The sequence below is a fragment of the Eublepharis macularius genome, chromosome 10, assembly GCF_028583425.1.
Source record: "Eublepharis macularius isolate TG4126 chromosome 10, MPM_Emac_v1.0, whole genome shotgun sequence".
Lineage (NCBI taxonomy): Eukaryota > Metazoa > Chordata > Lepidosauria > Squamata > Eublepharidae > Eublepharis > Eublepharis macularius.
The window spans coordinates 63491955-63513978 of record NC_072799.1 but is presented as its reverse complement, the minus strand read 5'-3'; the positions used below and the strand labels follow the sequence as shown (position 1 = coordinate 63513978).

The 22024-nt window shown below is 41.2% G+C and overlaps 1 protein-coding gene across 1 annotated transcript; it reads left to right on the top strand.

Moving 5' to 3' along the window:
- Nucleotides 1-16573: 16573 nt before the first annotated feature.
- LOC129337082 (peripheral myelin protein 22-like) lies at nt 16574-17150 on the top strand. Its single transcript, XM_054990568.1, has one exon. The coding sequence runs from the start codon at nt 16665-16667 to the stop codon at nt 17148-17150; it is 486 nt and encodes a 161-aa protein (XP_054846543.1). The 5' UTR covers nt 16574-16664.
- Nucleotides 17151-22024: the final 4874 nt, after the last annotated feature.

Sequence of the window (22024 nt, the reverse complement as noted above, 5' to 3'; positions counted from 1 at the left end):
TTTTTTTAAAAAAAATGTTCCCCACAAGAGACTAATATTTTCCACTGCAATTACAAGGAACAAAGAGGAGAAAAGAGAACTCTTGCAAAAAGATGAAGATTTCCCCCCAAAACTCATTAATACTAAATCCATTCCAAATCCAGTAGAGACAATTCACCCATCATTAGTAAGTAATCTCTGCTCAGCATACAAGTTACAAGTCCTGTCTGTGGCTTGTCCTCTTTACAATTGGTCTGTCTGTCTATTTCTCTTTCTCTGCAGGAAAGTGGATAACAGCCAGTGTGGTAGCTAGCACATTGGACAAAGATTCAGTTTCAACCATGGTGCTTGGTGTGGAACCTTGGGCCGATCACCATTCAGACTAAATGACTTCACAGGATTGTTATGAGAATAAAATGGGGAGAGGAGAAATATATGCTGTGGAGAAACGCCATTCTGTTTGTGGAGCTGACTTTCTATGGGCTGCAGAGGGGAGGGGCCAGTTCTGGAGTAGAATGTGATTGGAGGGAGAGTGAGGGCCAAGCTACACATGACGAATGACACTTGAACGGCAAGTGGATTGAGTGGAGGGCAAGTGAACAGGGAGAAATACACTTGCCGTTCAAGTGTCATTCGTCATGTGTAGCTTGGCCCTGAGTCAGTGGGAGTTGGAAGTTGAGATGGCTCTGAAGGGAGAGGTAGATCAAAGGACTGGGCCTGCCCGACATAACATCTAATTAGGGCATGAGGGAGATAGAGTAGGGGTTTCTTTTTAGTTTGTATTATTCCTTCCGTTCACTGTATATTTGCCTGTGTATAGTTAGAAGTTAAGTAAATGAGTTTTGGAATTTATGAAGGAAGAAAGCTCTTCTGTTCCACATAGTCCCCCAACCACTTGGTCCCACTAGCAGAGGAGGGGGGTTAGGAGGCTGTCCCGCCTAACCAGTCCAGGACCCCATACAGGGACAGTGGTGGCAGTGAATACCCGGAGACAGGAAAGGGAGACAGCCCCTTCAGGTGCCTGGCCAGAGGTGAAAAGGGAGGGGTAGGCAGAGCGGGGTCTACCAGTGGGAGGCAAGACCCCGTTTCACCACATATGCTGCTCATAAACAACTAATAAAATAAATAAATTTGCAGAAAATGAGAGATGCTTGGGAAACTTTCCACATTCAAGATTCTTTCTGAAGTTCAGAGTTCTGGATGACTTGGTCTTGTTTTTGAAATGGAATCGATGCATTAGAAATCACTCAATATTCAAATTTCTATTTCCAAATTTTGTACAGAATATTTTTGCTGCCGTTTCTAGATTCCCACTGTGCAAGTCCACACTGATACAATACTGCAAAAGATCAATCATGAGAGGACTATAAAAGCTGTTAGAGCAAGATGATTTTGATGTAATGTGTGTATCAGTATGGTGTCTTAGAGTCTCTCTTCACAAGACACGTGGGCGTGTGTTTATCAAGTGTCAGGAGATGCAATGTTAGCTGGGAAGCATAGTTTTAAAAGGCAGAGCTAGCAGAGATCACTCCGGAGGGGACGGATTCTTTCATAGCCCTCCTCTGCCTCTGGCATGCCGGACTGTCTCATCTTCTGGAGCTTTTACCCTGCCGCTCTCACTGCTTAAAACTTTGAATGAACCAAGCCCCAGCAGGTCAAAGGCTCTGGAAGGGGAGATGCCAAAGGTAGTGGAGAGCTATGAGAGAATCCGTCCCATCCGGAGTGATCTTCTCTGGCTCTGTCTTTCACAGCTACACTTCCTGGCTAACATTGTATCTCCTGGCACAGGAAGAACACATGTCAGATGTCTTGTGTAGACAGACCCTTATTTGCTATATTTCAGTAATGTATGTCAGGACACCAGGAATGTGAAAGAGGAAATGCAGCATTGTAACATTCTGAAAGAAAAAAATGGAAATACGTAACTCTATGAAAAAAAAATTTCATAGAGGAAAAAATGTGCATAAGTGCACCTGAGAAGTCCCAATTACACCCTCGCTTTTCCAGTACTGATTGCACTCTCAATGCCTCCACTGCTCAAAACAGCCAGTGTGTGGTTTGCTCACTTTCCAAAGCCTGCAGCACTCTTGCCTTTCTACCAGTGCAATCCTATGAAGAGTCACATCCTTCTAACTCCATTGAAGTCAATGGGCTTAGAAGATGGTATATCAAGCACATGGCATGGTATATCATGCACATTGAAGAGGCAGCTCACCTGCTTCCCTGTGCAAGCAGGCACAGAAAAGAAGCAGTTTGACTTCTTTTCTCTGTCTTAGAAGCTAACACAAATATCTGTTGTACAAAATATAGTGATTTGCTGATGAATAAAAGAGGCTATTGAGAAGCAGCATTTGAAGATGGCATCTTAGTGCTTCGAGATGCTCTGGAAGGACTTAACAATAAAAATGACAAACTGTAACCTTGAAAGTAAATCTTTGTCAAAAGCAGAGCTGGTAAAGATACTAATTGGATCAGAAATTCTATTTTAATGAAATTATTTGAAGTACAAAAGTGCCAGATGTCTGAATTTTCATCTTCTGTGTTGGCTCAATTTATCTAAAATTGTGTTTCCAAATTACAGTTTGCTTGTATTTGCAGTTTTGGAGGAATTGTTAAACCCCACTGAAATCTTGTTCCTTCCATTCCTTGATCAGGTCAGTGAAGTCACATTTTTGCGAGTTGCCCTTTCTCATCCATTCAGTACAAATCAGGAGGCACTCTGGTAGCATGATCTTTATACATAGCGCATAGGTGTTTTGTAAGATTTCTGTTGACTACCACAAAATATAATAATAGAAGCCATCTATCTTGCTTTCTCATTAAATATGTCTGTTCTCATCAAGAATTAAGCCAGAACCCAAGTTATGATTCCAAACTTAGTTTTTTTCACACGGATCCCAGTATAACTGCAGCTGAATATTTCAGCCAATATGAAGTGAGCACAATGGAAGAACAAAGTACAATGATGTTTGGGGAGGAAATGCCTGTTTTAATGCTCTGCTTCTTGAAAATGGTCTTAAACAAGTGAATATAAAAATATATTTTGTTGGGTAAGAATGACAAGAACAGATTCATCATCCTACTGACCTTGGCTTGAGCAATGAATGTTTCTCTAACTCCTGCCTCTGAAACAGGAATCTCTCACAGCCCATCTTCTGCAGTATCCGCTATATCAGCAAAAGGCAGATCCTATTTAGAGTGAACAGAATGAAGCTCATGAAAATGAACTTTCCTATCTCTCCCTTCTGCTGCAGTCAGCAATGCCCTTGGAAATTATGCCCCCAGAAGTCTATAGACTACCCAGGAACAGTGTGGAAGCCTGCAATAGGAAGAAGGAATCAGTAAGGATAACCCCCACTTCCATTGATGGAAGTATCTTCATTTTTAGCTGTAGAGGCCAGGTCTGTTGAGAGCCACCATAGGCCCCAAACAAATGGAATGTTATTTCCCCCCCCCCCACACACACACCATATGTTCCTAATCCAAAACAAATGTCATAATAAAATAAATCACTTGGCTTTCTGTTACTCTGAATAGAATAATAATTGTACATTAGGTAAGGAACATTAAAGGGAAAAGGGCACGATTATTAAATAATAGGTTTTATTTAACTTATGATTTACATGGTGCACTTTGCAGTATGGTGCAAAACAACAACAACAACAAAAAACAATAACAACAACTAACCAGGAGCAAGAACAATCAGGAAGGCTCCTCTGTAGTACATATCTGTTAAATGTAGGTGAGACACAAGTTACCTGGGATAAGCCCCATTGAATCAAGTGTAACTTCAGTATCTCTCAAAACTTACTAAACTGGAAAGAAAACCTTGAAAATATTTCTATTTGCCCCTCCACCGAATCAATGAAGATGCTTAATGAGAGAAGGAAAATTGGAGGATGTAAAAATGTTTTAACCTCCAGGAATAGGAGGCTAGTGAGCCAAGTCTCCATGTGGTGTTTTCTTGCACCTGCATTAAATATTCAGAGCAATTCCAGTCCCTGATGCTGAAATCCAACTAGCTCCAACTCTCTCTTTTCTTCCTTTTCCCTCCCCTCCTCCTGCTGCTTCCTTAAAGAGGAAAAAAGAAGAAAGTAGGAGAGCAAAACCAGATTAGGCAATTGAAATGGCCCTGGAAATTACCCTGGAAATAATTTCCAGAGTGGTCCTAACAGGGGTCCTCTTCCTACACAGAAGTAATTCTGTGTAGAGATGGGCATGAATAGAAAAAAAAATGAACATGATGTTCGTTGTTCATTGCCATCCACGAACAGGGACTCATGAACAACCACGAACATGACCTTGGGCACAAAGATGTTCGTGGTTGGCTGTTTGTAGGGGCCAGCAGGCTGTCCTCCAGCCATCATCCAAGTTTGGTCAAGATCCCTACTGCACCACTCCCAGAAACCTTACCTGAGCAGGCACCAGGAAAGGTACCAATAGTAAATAATAGCTTGGCCCCAGAGCCTGGCAGCAGCCCTGGAACCTGAAGGGGTAGATCCATATCCCACCACACACAAAGAAAATTCAAGCTCCAATGCACTCTCTCTATCAAAATGCCAACAGCAACTGTCTCTCCACTGTCTGCAAAGTTAGAGCTTGGAGCCCCCATTCCCCCTGGTCTTTGCTCCCTTGTTGTAACAAATTTGGAGCTCCACACTTGGAAGGAAGACCTGACTAGCAAGCTAAATTGGGCTTAGATTGGGGTTTCTGGGGCAACAGCAGGAGTCCAGACAGAGTTCAGACAATCCCTGCCCAAGTTGCCAAGGGAATTGATTGCAGGTGCCAGACTGTCTGGCTTGATGAACAGCAACGAATGAAGCTTGCAACGACCACCTGTTCATTTAGAATGGGGCCTCACAAACAGCTTGTTCTCAAACAGCAGATTGGGCTGTTTGTGGCTTTTTTTTGTTCGTATTGCTGTTCGTGCCCATCTCTAATTCTGTGATGTACATAGCTAGAACTATAGGAGCACAGCTGCTGGATTCTGATGAAGAAAACCATAGAAGATGTCTTTGCATGTAAAAACAGAGCTAGCCTGGCCCAATACTAGACATGCTACAAAGGGAGTCTAAAGGCCTAGAATTGGGATTACCAGGTCTGGTTGGAAAATTCCTGGAATTTTGGGGGTGGAATCATGGAATGATGGACTTTGGGAAGGGGAGGGACTTCAGTGGAGTATAATGTCATACAGTCCACCCTCCAAAGCAGCCATTTTCTCCAGGGTAACTGAGAGGGTTGCCAGTCTCCAGGTGGTAAGCTAACCTAAATGGGCTCCGCCAGGAAAAGCAACCTAAATGCAAAAGAAAATCTGGTGTAAAGGAACTCAAAGGTTCCACAAACAGACTTCAAATAGAATGTTATATATTTTTTCTAATATTAAAGTGCAAAGTGCTAATGTAGTGCAAAGATCAACAAACCAATCTACATACAGTATAAATAACCTTACACAATAAATACAATTAATAGTCAATAGTATAAATCAGCAGGATCAATCAATATTTCTTAAAGTCCAATCGGTGAAAAGTTCATAAATCAGTATTTATCCATTTCTTAACAGGCAAAAATCAAGACGGTGACCTCCAAGTCCAGTATCCAGCAGTGCACTGTTCCGTCTGCATTAACTGACTTAGTGATGAGCTCTTGTAAAATTTGTGACCATCCATTTGACTATGTTGCCTATGAGGAAGTAATAATACGAGACAGGAATTGAAAATATGCTGGCTAAAACCCGTTGGCTGATGGTTTGAAGAAACACTCAGCTTTAGCTCTTCTGCTGGATATTGGACTTGGAGGTCACCCCACAGAAACATGAGAAGGGGCATCAGTGATGAAACCCTCTTACAGTCTCTGCATCATTGGGGTGACCACTGTCTTGACTTCCACAAACATTATCCCCAACAACTGTTCCCCCGGTCCTCTAGATGCTGCTGAGTCACAATAGAGGCCAGAGGTTCAGGGGAAAGAGCAGGCCCATGCCAAGTCACACCAGCTGACTGTGGAACCTGTGCAGGTGGCACAACAGCAGTAGCAACCTCAGTTGCACCAGGCAGTGACAATGCCATTGGGGAGGAGCACTGCTCCTTGGGTACCTGCACACTGCCCCACTGGCAGCCTCTGCACTGGTTGGGGAAAAACAGAGGCTACCCCCTCCACCTCCCTGCACCCCTCCCTCTTTTAGCAACTTGCAGCAACTGCTGCATCCCGGACCCCTCTTAATTGTCCTGTCACTCATAGTGTGTGCCACTCATAGTGTTGTTCTCCACTATGTGTCCTGTAATATTATTATTAGTCTACCTTTCTCAGATCTAAGCTACAAGTGACGCCTGACACAGGTTGCACACTTGTCAGCTTCCCTCAAGTTTTGATGGGAAATGTAGGCATCCTGGTCTTGCAGCTGTAATGGAGAGCCAAGCTGTAAAACCAGGACACCTACATTTCCCATCAAAACTTGAGGGAAGCTGACAAGTGTCCAACCTGTGTAAGGTGTCACTTGTAGCTTGGCTCTCACTGAGATTCAAGGCGGATTTCGCAGTGCGAGTGAAAATACAATATAATGGACAGCTAGGACGTTCACCAAGCAAAATACAATAATGAACAGCAGTTTCTTATCCCACGGATTTATTTCTAGCTTTACTACACTCTGTGCTGAACATTGCAATAGCTGCAGCCTTACCTTTTCTTGTTGTTTACCTTTTCTAGACAGTTTCTGTGGACTGCTCTGCTCCTGATCTGTACTGCCAGTACTTCAGGCATGTACCCATCATTGATTTCTTGATTTCATGGATTTTTCCTGTTCCCATCGAAGTTATAATAGATGTTACAGCTGCATTTTCTTGGGTATGAATTGTTACTACAAGCTGAGGCATGCATCAAAGAGACATATTGCATGTGATTGTCCAAGTCTCACAATTGCTGGGACTTGCATTGATCAATCTATCATTCTTAATGATATTTTCAGCTAGTTATTCTAACTCTTTGCGTGAACTAGGGCTGATTTTCACTTAACATTTTGTATTCTAGTATGGATATAGAAATGCAAAATTTACCTGCATGTCATCTGAAAGACAGATGCATGTGTAACCCCTATGAGGTAATTGGTTTAGCCCAGTAGTGCGGAGTCAGTCGCTAGAGCCAGGCAGCTGAGGAAGAAGCTGGCTGTTGGGGAGCTGAATAATAATCAATATGCTCTTAGCACTTTGAATAAGGGAATCAGAAATGTGATATGTGAACAATATAACTAAAAGTGGTGTTTGTGTATTGTGTTTAGTTGATGTTACTGGGATTGTCTTATTTTTGCAGGGCTGTAATTCCCCAAGAAGCCTGGGCTCCAGTTGCTTCAATTTGAAAGGATTATGAAAAAGGACTCTCTGAGGGCCAAGCTACACATGACGAATGACACTTGAATGGCAAGTGTATTTCTCCCTGTTCACTTGCCCTCCACTCAATCCACTTGCCGTTCAAGTGTCATTCGTCATGTGTAGCTTGGCCCTCACTTGGTGGAATAAGACAAGTTGAACTGTTTACCTTTTCAAAGACATGTTGGTTGAAAGTTTGCGGGGCCATTCCTAAAGCAGGGATACACAGGGCAGGAAAAAACCACGCTGACGCTTGTTTTGGAGAAAATTGGCCACAACTTTATTGGTTACAGAATTACGGAGCTATGGCTGCGTAGGGGCACGGATCTCAGCATCGGCTGACCCTCCTGCCCGCCGATGACCCCTCACCCCTTCAGCACACCTGCTGCAGGGGGAAACCACAGAATGACAGTTAAGGGAGTCACACTGGGTGGTCGCCTCTGCGTGGCTCCCCCGTCACCTGGACACAGGCCTGTTCTGTCAGCCTCCCGAGCTGGGCTTACCACTGCCAAGCCTGGTCCAAGATCCCTTATGGGGATCCCCTCTATGGGGAAACAGAGCCAGCCGGCCCTGTTTTTCCCGACAGGATCGGTGCCCAATGCCCAAACCACCAACCATAAGTTGTGACAAAGTAATGCTGACAAAATTTAACCCTCAACCTTTCCAATGACCAAACCCAAGAAACATGACATAAGATCAACATGTATGTTCTCTAACATCATTGTGTAACTAACGTATCCCCCAAGTAACGATTAACCTCAACATCTGAATCAAGCGGAGGGTGGGTGGGGATCGCTGTTCCGAGGCCGACTGGACTGTGAAGGCCGGCCCAGTAATATATATTTTTTGGGAGGACCTGAGTGAAGACTACCCTTCTCAGGTCGGGTATCACCTCCCTCCTCCTGATTGGTCCCCAGCCGGCTGCCCCGATTGGCCGGCAGGGGCCATTTAAACTACATTGCCTGGCCTGCCTTGGGGTTGCATGTCTGGGCTGGGCTGGCCGAGATGCTGTCCTGCCCCTCTCCCTGCTCTGTGAGGCCCTGCAAACGCCGGCATGGGTGAGTTCCGCGCCGGATGCTTCTGTATGGTTGCACTTACAAGTTTAGTTAAAGGGAAAAAATAGTTGTATTGTATTTATTGTTAAACAGTTAAAAAAAATTTACACTTATGATTGTGTGAAAGTTTGCTTCCTAAGCCCCATAAAACTCATACAAAGAGAAGTTACATGTGCAAAATCCAGCACATGTTCCTTTAGAAGCAAACAGTCCTTTCTAGATTAAAACTTCCATGTATTTTAATAGAACTGATATGAAATATTACAGGTGACTCTCTTCAGACATGATTAAGAAAGCAAAATCTGTATTCCAAAGACAAAAGTACATTTAGAGGGAAGAGGAGACTTCAAGCTCAACCCACTCTATACTGAGGCTGAAATCCTTCTTGGGAATATTAGTAAAGAGTCTGGTAGCACCTTTAAGACTAACCAACTTTATTGTAGCATAAGCTTTCGAGAACAACAGCTCTCTTCGTCAAATGCATCTGATGAAGAGAGCTGTGGTTCTCGAAGCTTATGATACAATAAAGTTGGTTAGTCTTAAAGGTGCTACTGGACTCTTTACTATTTTCTAACTACAGACTAACACGGCTAACTCCTCTGGATCTATGATTTTGGGAATAAGGCTCATTGAACTCAATAGTAATTCCACATAACTAGAGGTATGATTGGGCTGAAAATGCAATAACACAGAATTAAGTACATTACTGTAACAAGAGTAGAACCAAGTGCTATTAATTTCATTTGATATTTTGTATCACAGGCATTACAGTATTTTCTTTTAAACACTGTGGCAAAAAGTAAAAAAAATCATTTATTCCCATACCAGAATTTATACCCCCCAAAGCTGTATTTGAATTATTTTTGCTTAAATTCTGCCTCTGAAACAACTGAAAACCCCAAAGATTTTTCTTTCTTCATGAAATACTTTAACAGCTCATTATTTTTAAGTGAGAAACTAAATTGAACTCTTCCTGTCAAAAAATTGAAGGTATATGTTTATATATTTGCTTGTTGTTCCCGTACTGTTTTTCAAAGATAAAAATATTTCCTCAAAGGGCACATCGACCACTGCTGTACGCTCCATTCAGTAAACAAATGCGGATGAAATTATTTCTATCTTTATTTGGAAACTAAATAACAAGGGCAGAGCAGACAGCTTTTGAAAAGAATTCAGAGTGGTTTTTGTAACTATTCGTGTGGATGTACAAAAAATCAATATAAAGTATCTTACACAGGTGGTTTCTTAAAGGGAGTGGGATCCACTGGTGGGATATGCAAGGCTTCACTACCATATTACACAATGCCAAGTTTCCATAGATCCTGTACTCCAACATAAATCTTCCACCACCTGGATTTAACTCTTTCTTTAATACCCAGAACATTTCTGAGTCTCAAGCTGCTTCCACATGGGGATATGAAAACATGGCCATGCTGTGGCAACAACAGCAAGCAGTGCAGAAGGACAGCAACAGTGTTTCCACACAGAGCAGGGACACAAACACACATCCCTGCTGTGCCTAATGCTGGCTGTTTTCGCACATCTTACTGGCCGAAGAAAATCGTACAAAACTCCCAGAACAATGGCATCTGCCTGGTGCAATTTCCCATCATGACTCTGGTTCATAGCATGATGACATCAGAAATGATAGGAAATCACGGCGGGAAGACGTTGTCGTTCCGGGAGTTTTGCACAATTTTCTGCGATTGGTAAGATGTGTGAAAATGGCCGCTGCCATCCCTCCCCCTTCCTTTCCCTGTCCTCCATTGCATCTGCAATAAAGCATTGATAAGACCATGATTTGGGCACCATTTTGGCCTGGAAACACCAACACCACCACTGCTACAGCTCCCCCTTCTCAAACCATGCTATTATGCAGCATTATGGCTCAGCTAGGAAAAGAAAAGAAAAGCCTTTTAAATGGTTGAAGGGGTGGGGACTCCCAGCTAATATTTTGTAAATGGAGCTTAATTTTACCCCCACTTTAAAGGTTCCCCATTTGAGCATGATCAAAGGAGATTGATTTTTGATCAGTGTCAAAGGAGAAAAAAATATGGGACCCAGATTATTCATTCCAAGATTGTGCATGACGTCATCTGGATGTGCCAAAATGTTTTTTTAAATTTTTATTTCAAAAAGCAAGAAATTTACAATACAATAATTTACAATGTTGTCAAATCACATTTTTCCTTTATATATAATTAAAACTCATAATTACCATTTTGTAATGATTGTTGGTTCATAATTTTCTCTGTTGAGGGTGAGTTGGATGCTGCAAACTATCATGGGAGCTTCCCATATAAGCAAACATACCCAGTGGCTAGAGTGTGTGAAGAAAGGAGATGTAACTCCCACAGTCTGGGACGGAGATCTAACACATTCCTCTCTATGCAAGATAAATAGCCTTTGCCTTCCTCGCTTCTCTCTGCTTGAAGAAGCATTAGATAAGCAGCTAGCATTTGGTAAAGTTTAATCAAATAATGCCTTGTAGAAATGAGATCCAATGTTTGAAAGTTTATTCTAAGAACAAACATAGATTATTGAAAAGGGGAAATTAGAGAAGGGAGATACAGAACATAGGAAAGTATAGTTTCAAGCTAACTCAAAGGTTACAGATAGTCTCTGGTCATTTGTGGGAGTGCTGTCTTATAAAGTGGACAGGTACAGTGTGATGGAATTAGCTTTTGAATAAAAGGTTTACTGAGTACAGCACCCAGAGAGTGGAAGCTAAAGGGTTAAAAAAACTGCCTGAAGAGAACATGATTGACAGGGTGGTCCACCCTCTCTGTGATTGGCCAGTGAGAAGGTAACAAATTAGAGCTAACAAGATTGTTGAAGGAGTTGAAGTTTGGAGTCTGACAAGGAGTGTCAGACTAGTAACTCTCTGTGAGGGGGAAAAGGAAGTTTGCCCTAACTGAGACAGCTTTAGGTTGAAAGAAGACTTTAGTTAAAGTACTTAAGTGTGAAAGCCAGCACTAATTTACACAGACAAGTTGGAACCAGGGTGTTGTTGTTGACAGAGGAAGTGGGTAGTAAAAGGAGACTCTCCTTCAGCCAAGAGATTAGGGTTATTATGTCTTTTGAAGAAGAATGATTCCTGTCCAGTGTCTAAAAAGGAGGGTTTGGCTCCGAGGAGGACCCTAGGTCTGATGTAAAGGGAAAAGAGTTCTGTATTGAAGTCAGAACACCTAAACTGTAAAGTGAACTCTATGAAGGAACCTTGTTAAATTAACCTAAGTCTGATACTACCAACCGCTGACTTTTAAGATCTGTAACTATGGAAACTAAGCTTTGAGAAGATTATTGTGCCTAATGCTTGTGAAGTATTCTGTTCTAAAATCAAAAGATACCTCAGCTTTTCTTTCCCTGTCTACCTATTTACCAACCTAGGCTGGGTTGGTAAATAGTGGGTCTTACATCATATTGGGTTGTCAACTGCCAGAAGAAAAGAAAAACTCTGTCTCTTTGAGGCTTAATGAGATCTTATTTCCCAGATGATATAATTTACCTCCACACCATGAAGACCTTTAGAAGCCCATTTCCACATGTTAAGTCTGTGTTAAAGGACATTTTCTCCAGGCAGAGGATTCCTCTGAGATTGGCCAATAATTATAGTTGGGGTTCTCCATTGTTTTCTTCCAGGAGACAAAGAGTTTGATAGCTATCTATGTGCCAAACCTTTAGGGCTTACATGTTCTGTCTCAAAGTGAAATGGCATTTTGGTCTGCTAAGATCCTCACAAAAACAGCTTTTCTCATGACTAAAACAGAGTGGAATCTGTTCTTTCCTTATAGTTGCAAAACTCAGTCAGAATTTTTATTTTTGACTCAAAGGCTACAAAGCAAAGTCAAGACATGGGATGGGACAATATTTCTTATCTAAATTGCTGGTGTCAGTTTTAACATCTTATATCTTACAATTTCTTTACATTTATTTAATTTACTTTAATCTTCTGAATTGTTGAGGTATATAAATATCCATGGGTTGGATCCATGAGCTTTTTGAGAAACAGAAATGATTATTAGATTTTTTCTTTGTCAGTTCCTTAAAGTCTGATAGAAGTAGTTTGGCACCTTTTTGTTCAGGGCCATGACACTGGGCAAGTTGGGGTTTAACGAGTTCAAGCCACTTATCTGAGTAGAAACGAGCCAGTCCCCAGGCTGCTTTGACCCCTGGGAGGAAAATATACACATATCTTTATTAAGCCTTTTTTCCATCCTAGAATTTAACAAAGAGAGAGGAGGCATTTTTTTAAAAAATGGCAAGTTGGAGGAGATCATCCCCTCTTTCACACTGCCCTGATCCATAACACCTGATGATCCAAAGCAGGGATGCCCAACATCATGAATCATCTGGCCTTAAGAACTTGATGAGAATCAAGATGCTCAAAGTCAGCCATAAGGAACACAATCAATGGTAGTGGAATGTCATCATTTTCAGTAAGGAGGATGACGTTTTCTCATTCCTCACTTTTGGGAAGATCTTAGCTTTGATTTTCTAAGTTTAAGGAGTGGGATTTTCTGCAGTATTGCTCGTCTTCCTTAGCCATTGACTCCAGGACTCTAGTTTTTATATCAGTGCTTCAGACAACCAGGTATTTCCAGAGTGGCTCCAAATTGCATGCATATTGGCCTTCATGAATAGTTTATTTGGTCATCAGTCTTCATTATGAATGTTTACAGCTGGCTGTCACGTGTTTCTTCCTACATTTTAAGAGGTGAAAGAATTAACAGCTACACTGTTCATGAGATTCAGGGAATAATGGAGACTGCTGGTGAATCGGCAACTAAGCAGTTTGAATAAATCATGACAATATTTGTTAGTGAACTTAAACTTAAAAGGTACAGAAGTATTTCAGTAACCAATTATATGACAAACCATTCCCTACTGGTATGTAAAACACTGTTTATATATTCATTTCAGTAGAGCTAATAATCACCAAAGAAATACTGAAATCCGAAGCTCTCCCACCCACCCCCACCTTGTGCATTATATATTTGTTGGAATTTGAAACTATGCAGTAATCGCCTCCTCTTGCAACTGCAGGAATTAGGGTATTTCAGCATTGCCTGCATAACCACTTTGGTCTCTACATTATTTAATGTATAGAAATCTAGGTAAATACAGATATGAATGTACTGGTGCTTGTAATATCTAGGAAAAGCGCTTTAAGTCACCACTGGGCTTGCTTAGCAATTTTAGGTCCTAAGGGGAAAGGAGACTTTGAGAGCTTTGCTTTAAAAATCCCAAACACATAATTAAACCTTTAGGATTCTTGCCTAAGGCATTCTTTTAGCTAAGAACAGACTTTTTCAGGAATGAATAATTTCATATCAGTTTCCATTTTGTATCTCCTGCACATTTTCTTATATTTATCACGTGTGTAATTATATATAAAAAAGAGATTTGCATGAAGAATGGAATTTTTCTTTTGTTTCCATTTAACTATTTATTTGTAATTTATTTCTTGAACCCTAAAGCCTATTAAAGAAAATGCCACATACTTGTCCTGTTTCCTTCAAAGTCAGAAGAGTGAAGGACAAGTGAGATATCTATCCCGAATTTTCCTCACAGCTTCTTATGCACAAGAAGGTCAGTTACAAAAGAAACATAGATTGTAGGATTTCTTCCATAGGAAATGTTTTCTTAGCTTGGATGTTTACTCCCATTTTGTGTGATGTTTTTGTTCCAAACTCTAGTGTTGTTCCCAATACTGGAATTATTCTACTGGATCAAAAGAAATCAGAAAAAAGATATGTCCTGTGAGTATATCTGTGATAGTTATGCATCATCCCTCGTCCCATGACAGAAAATGACTGATGAGTTTTATGGCTGAGTGAGAATTTGAACCCAGTTCAGCTTTGACCTAATCCAGTCCTCTCACCACTGCACCACACTGGCTTAATGTTTGCTCACAGACACTAAATCCCAGTATGTGATTTTCCTGAGACACTATGTTCTCAGATTGTAAATGTTGCTGGCATGTTTGTTTCAGCTATTTTATAATCATTACAACAAAATCCAAACTAAACTAAAATTCTATTAAGTTCTTGCTATTCTACCTCGTTTCAGAAGCCAGCATAGGAGAGAATATTGTAGAATAAATGAATACAACATATTGCAAGTAGGAGAAAAGTGTGGGGTACACTAGGGGCTCAGGCAGGATTCTTTGCAGTGCTAAAGATACACCAGAGTATCTCTATTTTCATCAGTGAGGCATACTACAGTATTTTCCTTTCTACTATTCATTCCCTTCTACCTAACCTGACCTGTCTCATCTTTGCCTGCTGATCATCCCCTGGCATCATAAAGGTGATTTTCAGTCTCCTTTTCTATCTTCCCTAAGGGGTTGGTCCCATGAAAGGCTCCACTCTCGCTCAGAATTCCTGAAAGTGACTCTTTATCTAATTCTAGTCAGGCTTTCACTGTATTATTTTTCATACTTGTGAACAAAGCAACCTAGCTCCTGTTGTTGTGCTGGTGGGTACAGGAAAGCTTAAAGGAGCTCAGTGCACAGGGAATAGGACAGCCACACAAAGGGAAAAGAGTGGCTTTACATATCCTTGGCTTCTGCAATAGCCACCAGTGACAGGCACGGCAGAGTAAAAGAACCTAATAAAACTACATTCTGCACTGCCACAGCCAAATGTTCAATTGTAAGGCAGGTGTTTGCACTGTTAAGATTTATGACCCAGAGTCTAGCAACAATGTTTAATGTTTACATTTAAGAGCTACATGTGAGATCTCTTTTTAAAAGGCAACAGACCAATGTTTAATGTTTACATTTAAGAGCTACATGTGAGATCTCTTTTTAAAAGGCAACAGAAATCTTCTTGTTGCTGAAACAGCTACATTACTCAAATGTTTCAAGTCTTTTCTAACATTTTATTTTATCCAATATTGATAAAATTGTTTATAATGCCTAATGAGGAATGGTGATATTATCATTATTATTCAGCCAATTTTACACGATAAGATTCTTCTCCTGTCATTTCTCAATTTTCTTTAAAAGTCTTATCATCAGTGTTGTCCATGAACTGAATTGTGCTCAAGTTTCCCGAGATAGCTATCAATTATCACTTGTTATAGTTCTTTTAATTTAGACAATTCCAGTATTAATTGAAATGAGAATTAATAGCTCAATTATGCCATTAATAATCCACAATAAAAACCAATTGACATTAATATGTTTTGAAAAAGAGATGTTATAAATTCACTTTGTTTTTCTGCACTGGCCAGTAGATCTGATTAGGCCGTCTTCCAGGCATATGAGAATACGCAAGTTCCCTAACCCCCAATTTCTATAGTATCTAAGCAAATTAACTACTAAGGGCAACATCAATGGAGAATATCAATGCTTACTTGCATCACACTTTGGCAACATTGTCACCGTTTGCCACAGCAGCTGAAAAATAGGCACACAGACATTGGACAGGCACACAGCGAGCTGCAGTCTGGATAAGAACCGCCACCCTCAGGAAATCTCCAGCAATGGCTATTCTCTACTGTACCAGAATTTGGATAGCTGAGGACAATGTGTAGGTTCCACACAAGTCCAAGCCTTTCACTGTCCGGAAGTAATGTCTGACAATAAACATTAGCCTACCATCCATGTCCCAGATTTTTCCTACATTCCTTTCCACACTGCAGCTCCATCCAACCCCCAGAATGGTCATGCCCAGGATTGTAGAATTCACACAAAGGAACAGCTAGGAGGGTTAGTGACCTGGATTAAGGATGGACAATAATAACATAATAATAACATTTGATTTGTATACCACCCTTCAGGACAACTTAACGCCCACTCAGAGAGGTTTACAAAGTGTGTTATTATTATCCTCACAACGATCACCCTGTGATGTGGGTGGAGCTGAGAGAGCTCTGGAAGACCTGTGACTGTCCCAAGGTCACACAGCTGGCTTCAAATGGAGGAGTGGGGAATCAAACCCAGCTCTCTAGATTAGAGTTGTGCCCTCCCAACTCAGTAAAGAAAGAGAGATTTCCACTCATGGCTCCTCCTCATTCCATGGGCGTTGGAACGGGGGCTAAATAAACTGGGCGAGCACGAGACTTGCCATCTCAGTAAAGGGATTGGAACCAGTCGAGGCTCAGCCCGCGGCAGAGGTTCAAGAGTGCGGAGGGGGGCAGCTGTGTTTCTGCTTGGGATCCAGCAACTGGAGTTTAAGGCGCCTGGCCTTTGCTTTCTAGGGAATACCACAACCAAGCAAGTGGGCCCTCCTTGGCCTCGATCAATTCAAGACATTCTGCCAAAATGCTCCTGCTGTTGCTCAGGATCATTGTGCTGCACGTGTCAGTGCTTGTCCTTCTCTTCGTGTCAACGATTGTCAGTCAATGGCTCACTAGTGGTGTGTGTGTGACGGACCTTTGGCAGAACTGCACCTTGGGATCACTCTCAGATGTATTTCATTGTACACAGTCATCTCCAAATGAATGGTTACAATCTGTCCAAGCATCGATGATCCTATTCATCATCTTCAGTGTTTTGTCTTTGTTCCTGTTCTTCTGCCAGCTCTTCACTCTCACTAAGGGCGGATGGTTCTACCTTACTGGCATTTTCCAGATTCTTGCAGGCCTGAGTGTGATGAGTGGATCTGCCATCTTCACCATGAGGCAGTCAGACTGGCATCAGCCTTCAGAGAACCTCTCCTTCAGCTTCTCGTACATCCTGGCCTGGGTGGCCCTCCTGCTGGCCCTCCTTAGTGGGGTGATTTATGTCATTTTGAGGAAGCATGAATGAAACGTCAAGTGAGGCTGCGGAAAATGGCGCACTTGGGACAAGGGGGTGTCCGAGAATTAGAAAGTGGGAAATGGAATTTAACCAAAAAAAGTAAACCCAACAAGGAAAACAACAAAAAAGAAACCTAACTGAAAGAAGGGTTACCGTGTTCATTGAAGATGTATATAGTATCTATGGTTTTTAAAAAAATCTATTTATAACACTTTTTACATATATGTACATAGTATTGTTTGCTTTTGTTTGTTTGACCTGCCACCATGTTTAAGCCTAAAGAAAGTGCCTAAGAACTCCTAACAGTACATTTAGAGAGTTGTCCCCCCTCATGCCCCTTCTGCTATGGAAGCAAATGGATCCCTCCTCCAAAGCTTTCCACTCCCAACCCCAAGTCTGGCATAAATCAAGAACCAGGTCGGTCCTTTGGATGGGCAAGAAATGCTGCTACTGCACTGGTGGTGCCTGATGCCTTCATTAGCCCCTGTTAAATAAATGATGGAGACAAGTGAAAAGGGGAAGAATGTCTACCAGAATGTAGATGACGCCTAAGACAAGGGTGAGGGAGCAGAGCCTCTATAGCTCTGGGAATGATAGCTAGTAGGTGGTGTAATATGTGGACCATTGTTTCATTGTGGCAACCTAAAGTAATGTTGTCACTTTCCCCCATGCATAGTCTCCATGTTTGACACCCTGAACTCCTTGAAAGAAGAGCAGGATATAAAGGTCATCATCAAAAGTCAGTCCCAGAAGGGAATGCCCTCTGCCATTGCTCATTGCATGCGTTAAGTCCCATAGAAGTAAGCATCATCTAGAATACCCAAAACTAGCACTCAGGTGAGTTAGAAGAAAGTGAGTAAGTAGAATAAGAAGCAGATTTTTTAAAAAAAGTTGATCAAGTCACTTTATAACTAGTCCAAGTGGCTATCCTCAGTCATGCCTGTTGGGGTTGATAATGACCTTGGGGAAAACAACATTTTCTATCCCTTTACTTGAGAATAAGCTAAAGTAGAGAAAATGAATGAAACATGGTAAGCTCTGAATCTTCCTCCTTCACCAATCTATGAAATTGAATACCAAATCTGTGAAATGGTGCTATCTATTTACCGTTCCTTATATCGCTAAGTCGTTTAACCTTTACTCACTGGAAAGTCAGATAACGATTTATGAATATACCAAGGAATGGGAATGATAAATAATTCTGTTTTTTTTAAAGAATTTTTTATTGGATGGGTTTACAAACATGCATATAGAAATCATTATCATTATTCACCCAGTTGCATTTTCCCCATCCTCCCCCCCCCCCCCTTTTCTGGTGACTCCCAGCAGTTTTCCATACCCAACTTAATCTAAAAAGTATATCATATAAATTCTTAAAGTCTATAATAATAATGTAATATATATCTATATTATACCTATCAAATCTCTTTAATTATCTTAACAATCTACACTAACTATATTACTTATCTTAGTTAAAAATATAAAAATTATATAAGTAATAATAGGTACATATACTAACTAAAAAAAACACATATGTAACATACTATTCCTTACATACCAATTAACTATATTATCTATATTTCACATATACTCTCTATAACCTTATTACTCATAATTATACTCCCCTGTAAATATGCTATACTAATCCAATAAAATACAGTAAAATATACCCCTTTTTAACCTTAAGTAAGTTTCTATCTCCCCTACTTCTCCAAAGACCACAGTTTCCCCTTCATGTCCCACTTTTTCTCCACATATTTCTTAAATTTTTCCCAGCTTAATGTATAAGGAATGATAAATAATTCTGTATAATATATACAGCCTATAACTGCTTTTGTACTTAGGAAAGTTGCTATTATTATTATTACTATTATTTTTTAATAAAGCATTTATAACCAAAGTGTCTCCCCCCCCCTCCCTCACAGCCAGGAGGGAAGCCAGTCTTCTAGACCCTGTTGGATCTCCCCAGCTCCTCTGTAACACTTTTCTGTACTTCCAAAAGTGTGTCTGGCAATGAACTCTATTGGCAACTGCATGTAGATGTGTAAGCGGTGCCTTTTGATGCTAAGACTCCAGACATTATTATACAATTATTTTGCTTTGCTTTTCTGATTTTATACCAACTGTGTGGACTAAGAAGCAACAAAATAAAAGTCAGAATAACTAAAAAAAATAATAATAATACATGAGACATCTCACATGAGGATGCTCAAGTATAGGGAGATGCAATGTTAGCTGGGAAGAGTAGTTTTTAAAAAGCCAACCACAACAATGGAGCAAATGAGAACAATAACTTGCACACATGGAATGGTAGACCAATGTAACAAATAAGGGCTGATAATATGAAGCATAATAACATAAAAGGTGAGTGCTTGTACAAGGAAGGCCTCCTTACGTGAAACTCCAGTTGCAATTAATGAGAGATTTGGGCCCTGTGTGATCACTATTAATCAGGCTACGCAACTGAGGCCAGGAACCACTTTTGGAGGAGGCTCAAACCATGATTTACTTGGCTTTGATGAGAAAGTGTCCTGTGTTTCTGACAGCTAAAATTGACCCAAAGCTTTTAAACATGGAACTCCCTATGCAGACCAGAAATCCATCATCCCCATCACAGAAACTAAAGAAAGATGTATATACTTCCAAAGAAGGCATACCTCATGTAAGCTTTATAATGTTTATAATAGTTTGGGCTAAAAGGCTTTCTGTGTGTATGCCTGCTTGGGAACAAATCCATGTTCCTCCATTTAGATGGCTTTCCCATGGAGGTTTTACTTTGTGTCCCACCCCCAACTGTGGGCGGGGGGTTGGGGTGGGGTTCCAGTGATATATAAATCAGTCCCCACATCAGGCCAGTCACTTCTTCACATGTGTAGAACTAGAACATGAGTCTGAGGGGAAAAAAGAATTGTTTGAGTCTGATGTATACACAACTTCCAGGTTTAGCATAATAAATCTCTCAGGGAGAGAAAAATGGGAAGGAGAGAGATATCTAACCAGAAAGTAACTTTATTGACCTAACTAAGATACGGAATGAAAAAAGGGCTGGGGAACAAGACAATAACACAAGAAAGTGAAACTAAACTATTCAATGGCAACAATACACCAGCAATTTGTATGTGGACAATTACAAAAAGCCCCATTTACTTTGCACAATCCTAGTGTTCAGTTGCATTACTTTAAGTTAAATACCCAGTTAAAGCTATTTGAGTATTCCAATTGTGTTCCTCCTACTCAGCTAGATCAGAAAAAACCAACCCAAAGAGGGGATAGCTGAGGAGTTGCCCAGAAAAGGAACAAAAAAGTGCATAGGAATAAATGGAGAAGTTGTTTTAGGTAGGATGGAAGGTATCCCTAGCCAGGTGGGGATGTTATGGTAGAGAACCACCTGGCCATGGACAAGGAATGGAGAAACTAAGGAATAGGAAGCCAATGGAAAGATATATAGGGTTAAATCTGGGGAGGAAAGAAATACATTCAGACTGTTCTTGAGGAAGAGTATCCAGTGATTTTGTGCTCTCGGTTCTGGTAGATGGTTCTGGAATGGAACTGACTACAAAAAAAGAGGGCTTAAAATGCCTTTCTTATCTACTGAGATTTACCAGGTTGCAAATGGAGAAGAACTGCCAATTTTGCGCAGAATTAGAACCTATGATGGCACGGAGCCTGTAGTGCAGGATCCAGCTGCCTAGTATTTGGGTGGCAGTATAATTGGTGCGACTTTAGGATGACTCCATTGGGGTGAGGATTAGGAATTTGAGCTGCTGTAGGACAGTTCAAACTTTCTAATATAAGGGGGGACCAGAGATGAGTACTAGGATGGTATAATGGAGACCAGGAGATATGTTCAGTCTCATGTTATTGAGTAAAAAAGGAGTGAAGAGTGGCCCAGACCAGTTGACAGTGGGGGTGAGGGGCTTTGGAAGATCACACTTGCAGGCAGTCAGGTACTTCCTCTTGCAAGTGCCTACAGAAATGCATGTTTTAATCGAGAGGCTCTAATTTCATATCAAGAAAGTGATGAATTCACCCACATCACTAACTTCTGAAGGCTAGAGTTTCTTTGAGATGAAAACAGATGTGGCTGTCAATGCGGGGGGGAAGCACCACATGGTGCCATTATTAGGGGTGTGCACCCCAGAAATATTCAGATTTCCTGCTTCGGGTTTACCGTTTCAGATTCAGGTATTTGAATTGTTTCTGAATGCTCCATAAAGATTCGGAGCATTCCAAAGCGATTCAGGGGGCTGGGTTTTCTCAAAGGTGGAAAGCATGTTTTTGGCCTCCTCCACTGCCGTGCGGGCCCTCAGGGCAGTGGTGGAGGCCAAAAACGGCTTTCCCACCCCTCAAATGGCAGCCATGCTGTCATCCATTTTATAGGTTTTCCCTAGCGTCACCACATTTTCTTCCCAAACCTGTATTGGTACAATCTTTCCTTAAAGTTTGCACACAAAGAAGGTTAATCAGTGTGTGCATAGAAAAGTGTGGAATTCTGGACTACAGCCAGTGCTATTTCCCCGATCCCATAATGCCCACTGTCTCCACTGCCTCCAGCACAAGCAGCTCCAAATTTATGTGAGTAACTCTCCACTGGAGGTTCTTTAGGACCAGGAAAAAGGCTGGGTGAGGAGCGAGGGCCCTGTCCTCTACCCATGCGGCCCTTTCTACATTTTTTAAGTGACATTCTTGGGAGTGATGTGTGATTCTGATCAAAATGGTGAACCCAGACACAACTCATATAATGTAGTTTAGCCATTGAACTCCCATGCCCCAGCTCCCTGCTGCTGCCTCCTCCACTACCTGGGAGTTGTGTCATCACATCAGTGCAACACTCTATGATTCACCAGAAACTCTATGGCTTTGCCTCTGAAGTGATGTCATGG

What these genes read in the sequence shown, in the direction of transcription:
- LOC129337082 (XM_054990568.1), top strand. Translation starts at nt 16,665, where the DNA reads ATGCTCCTGCTGTTGCTCAGGATCATTGTGCTGCACGTGTCAGTGCTT.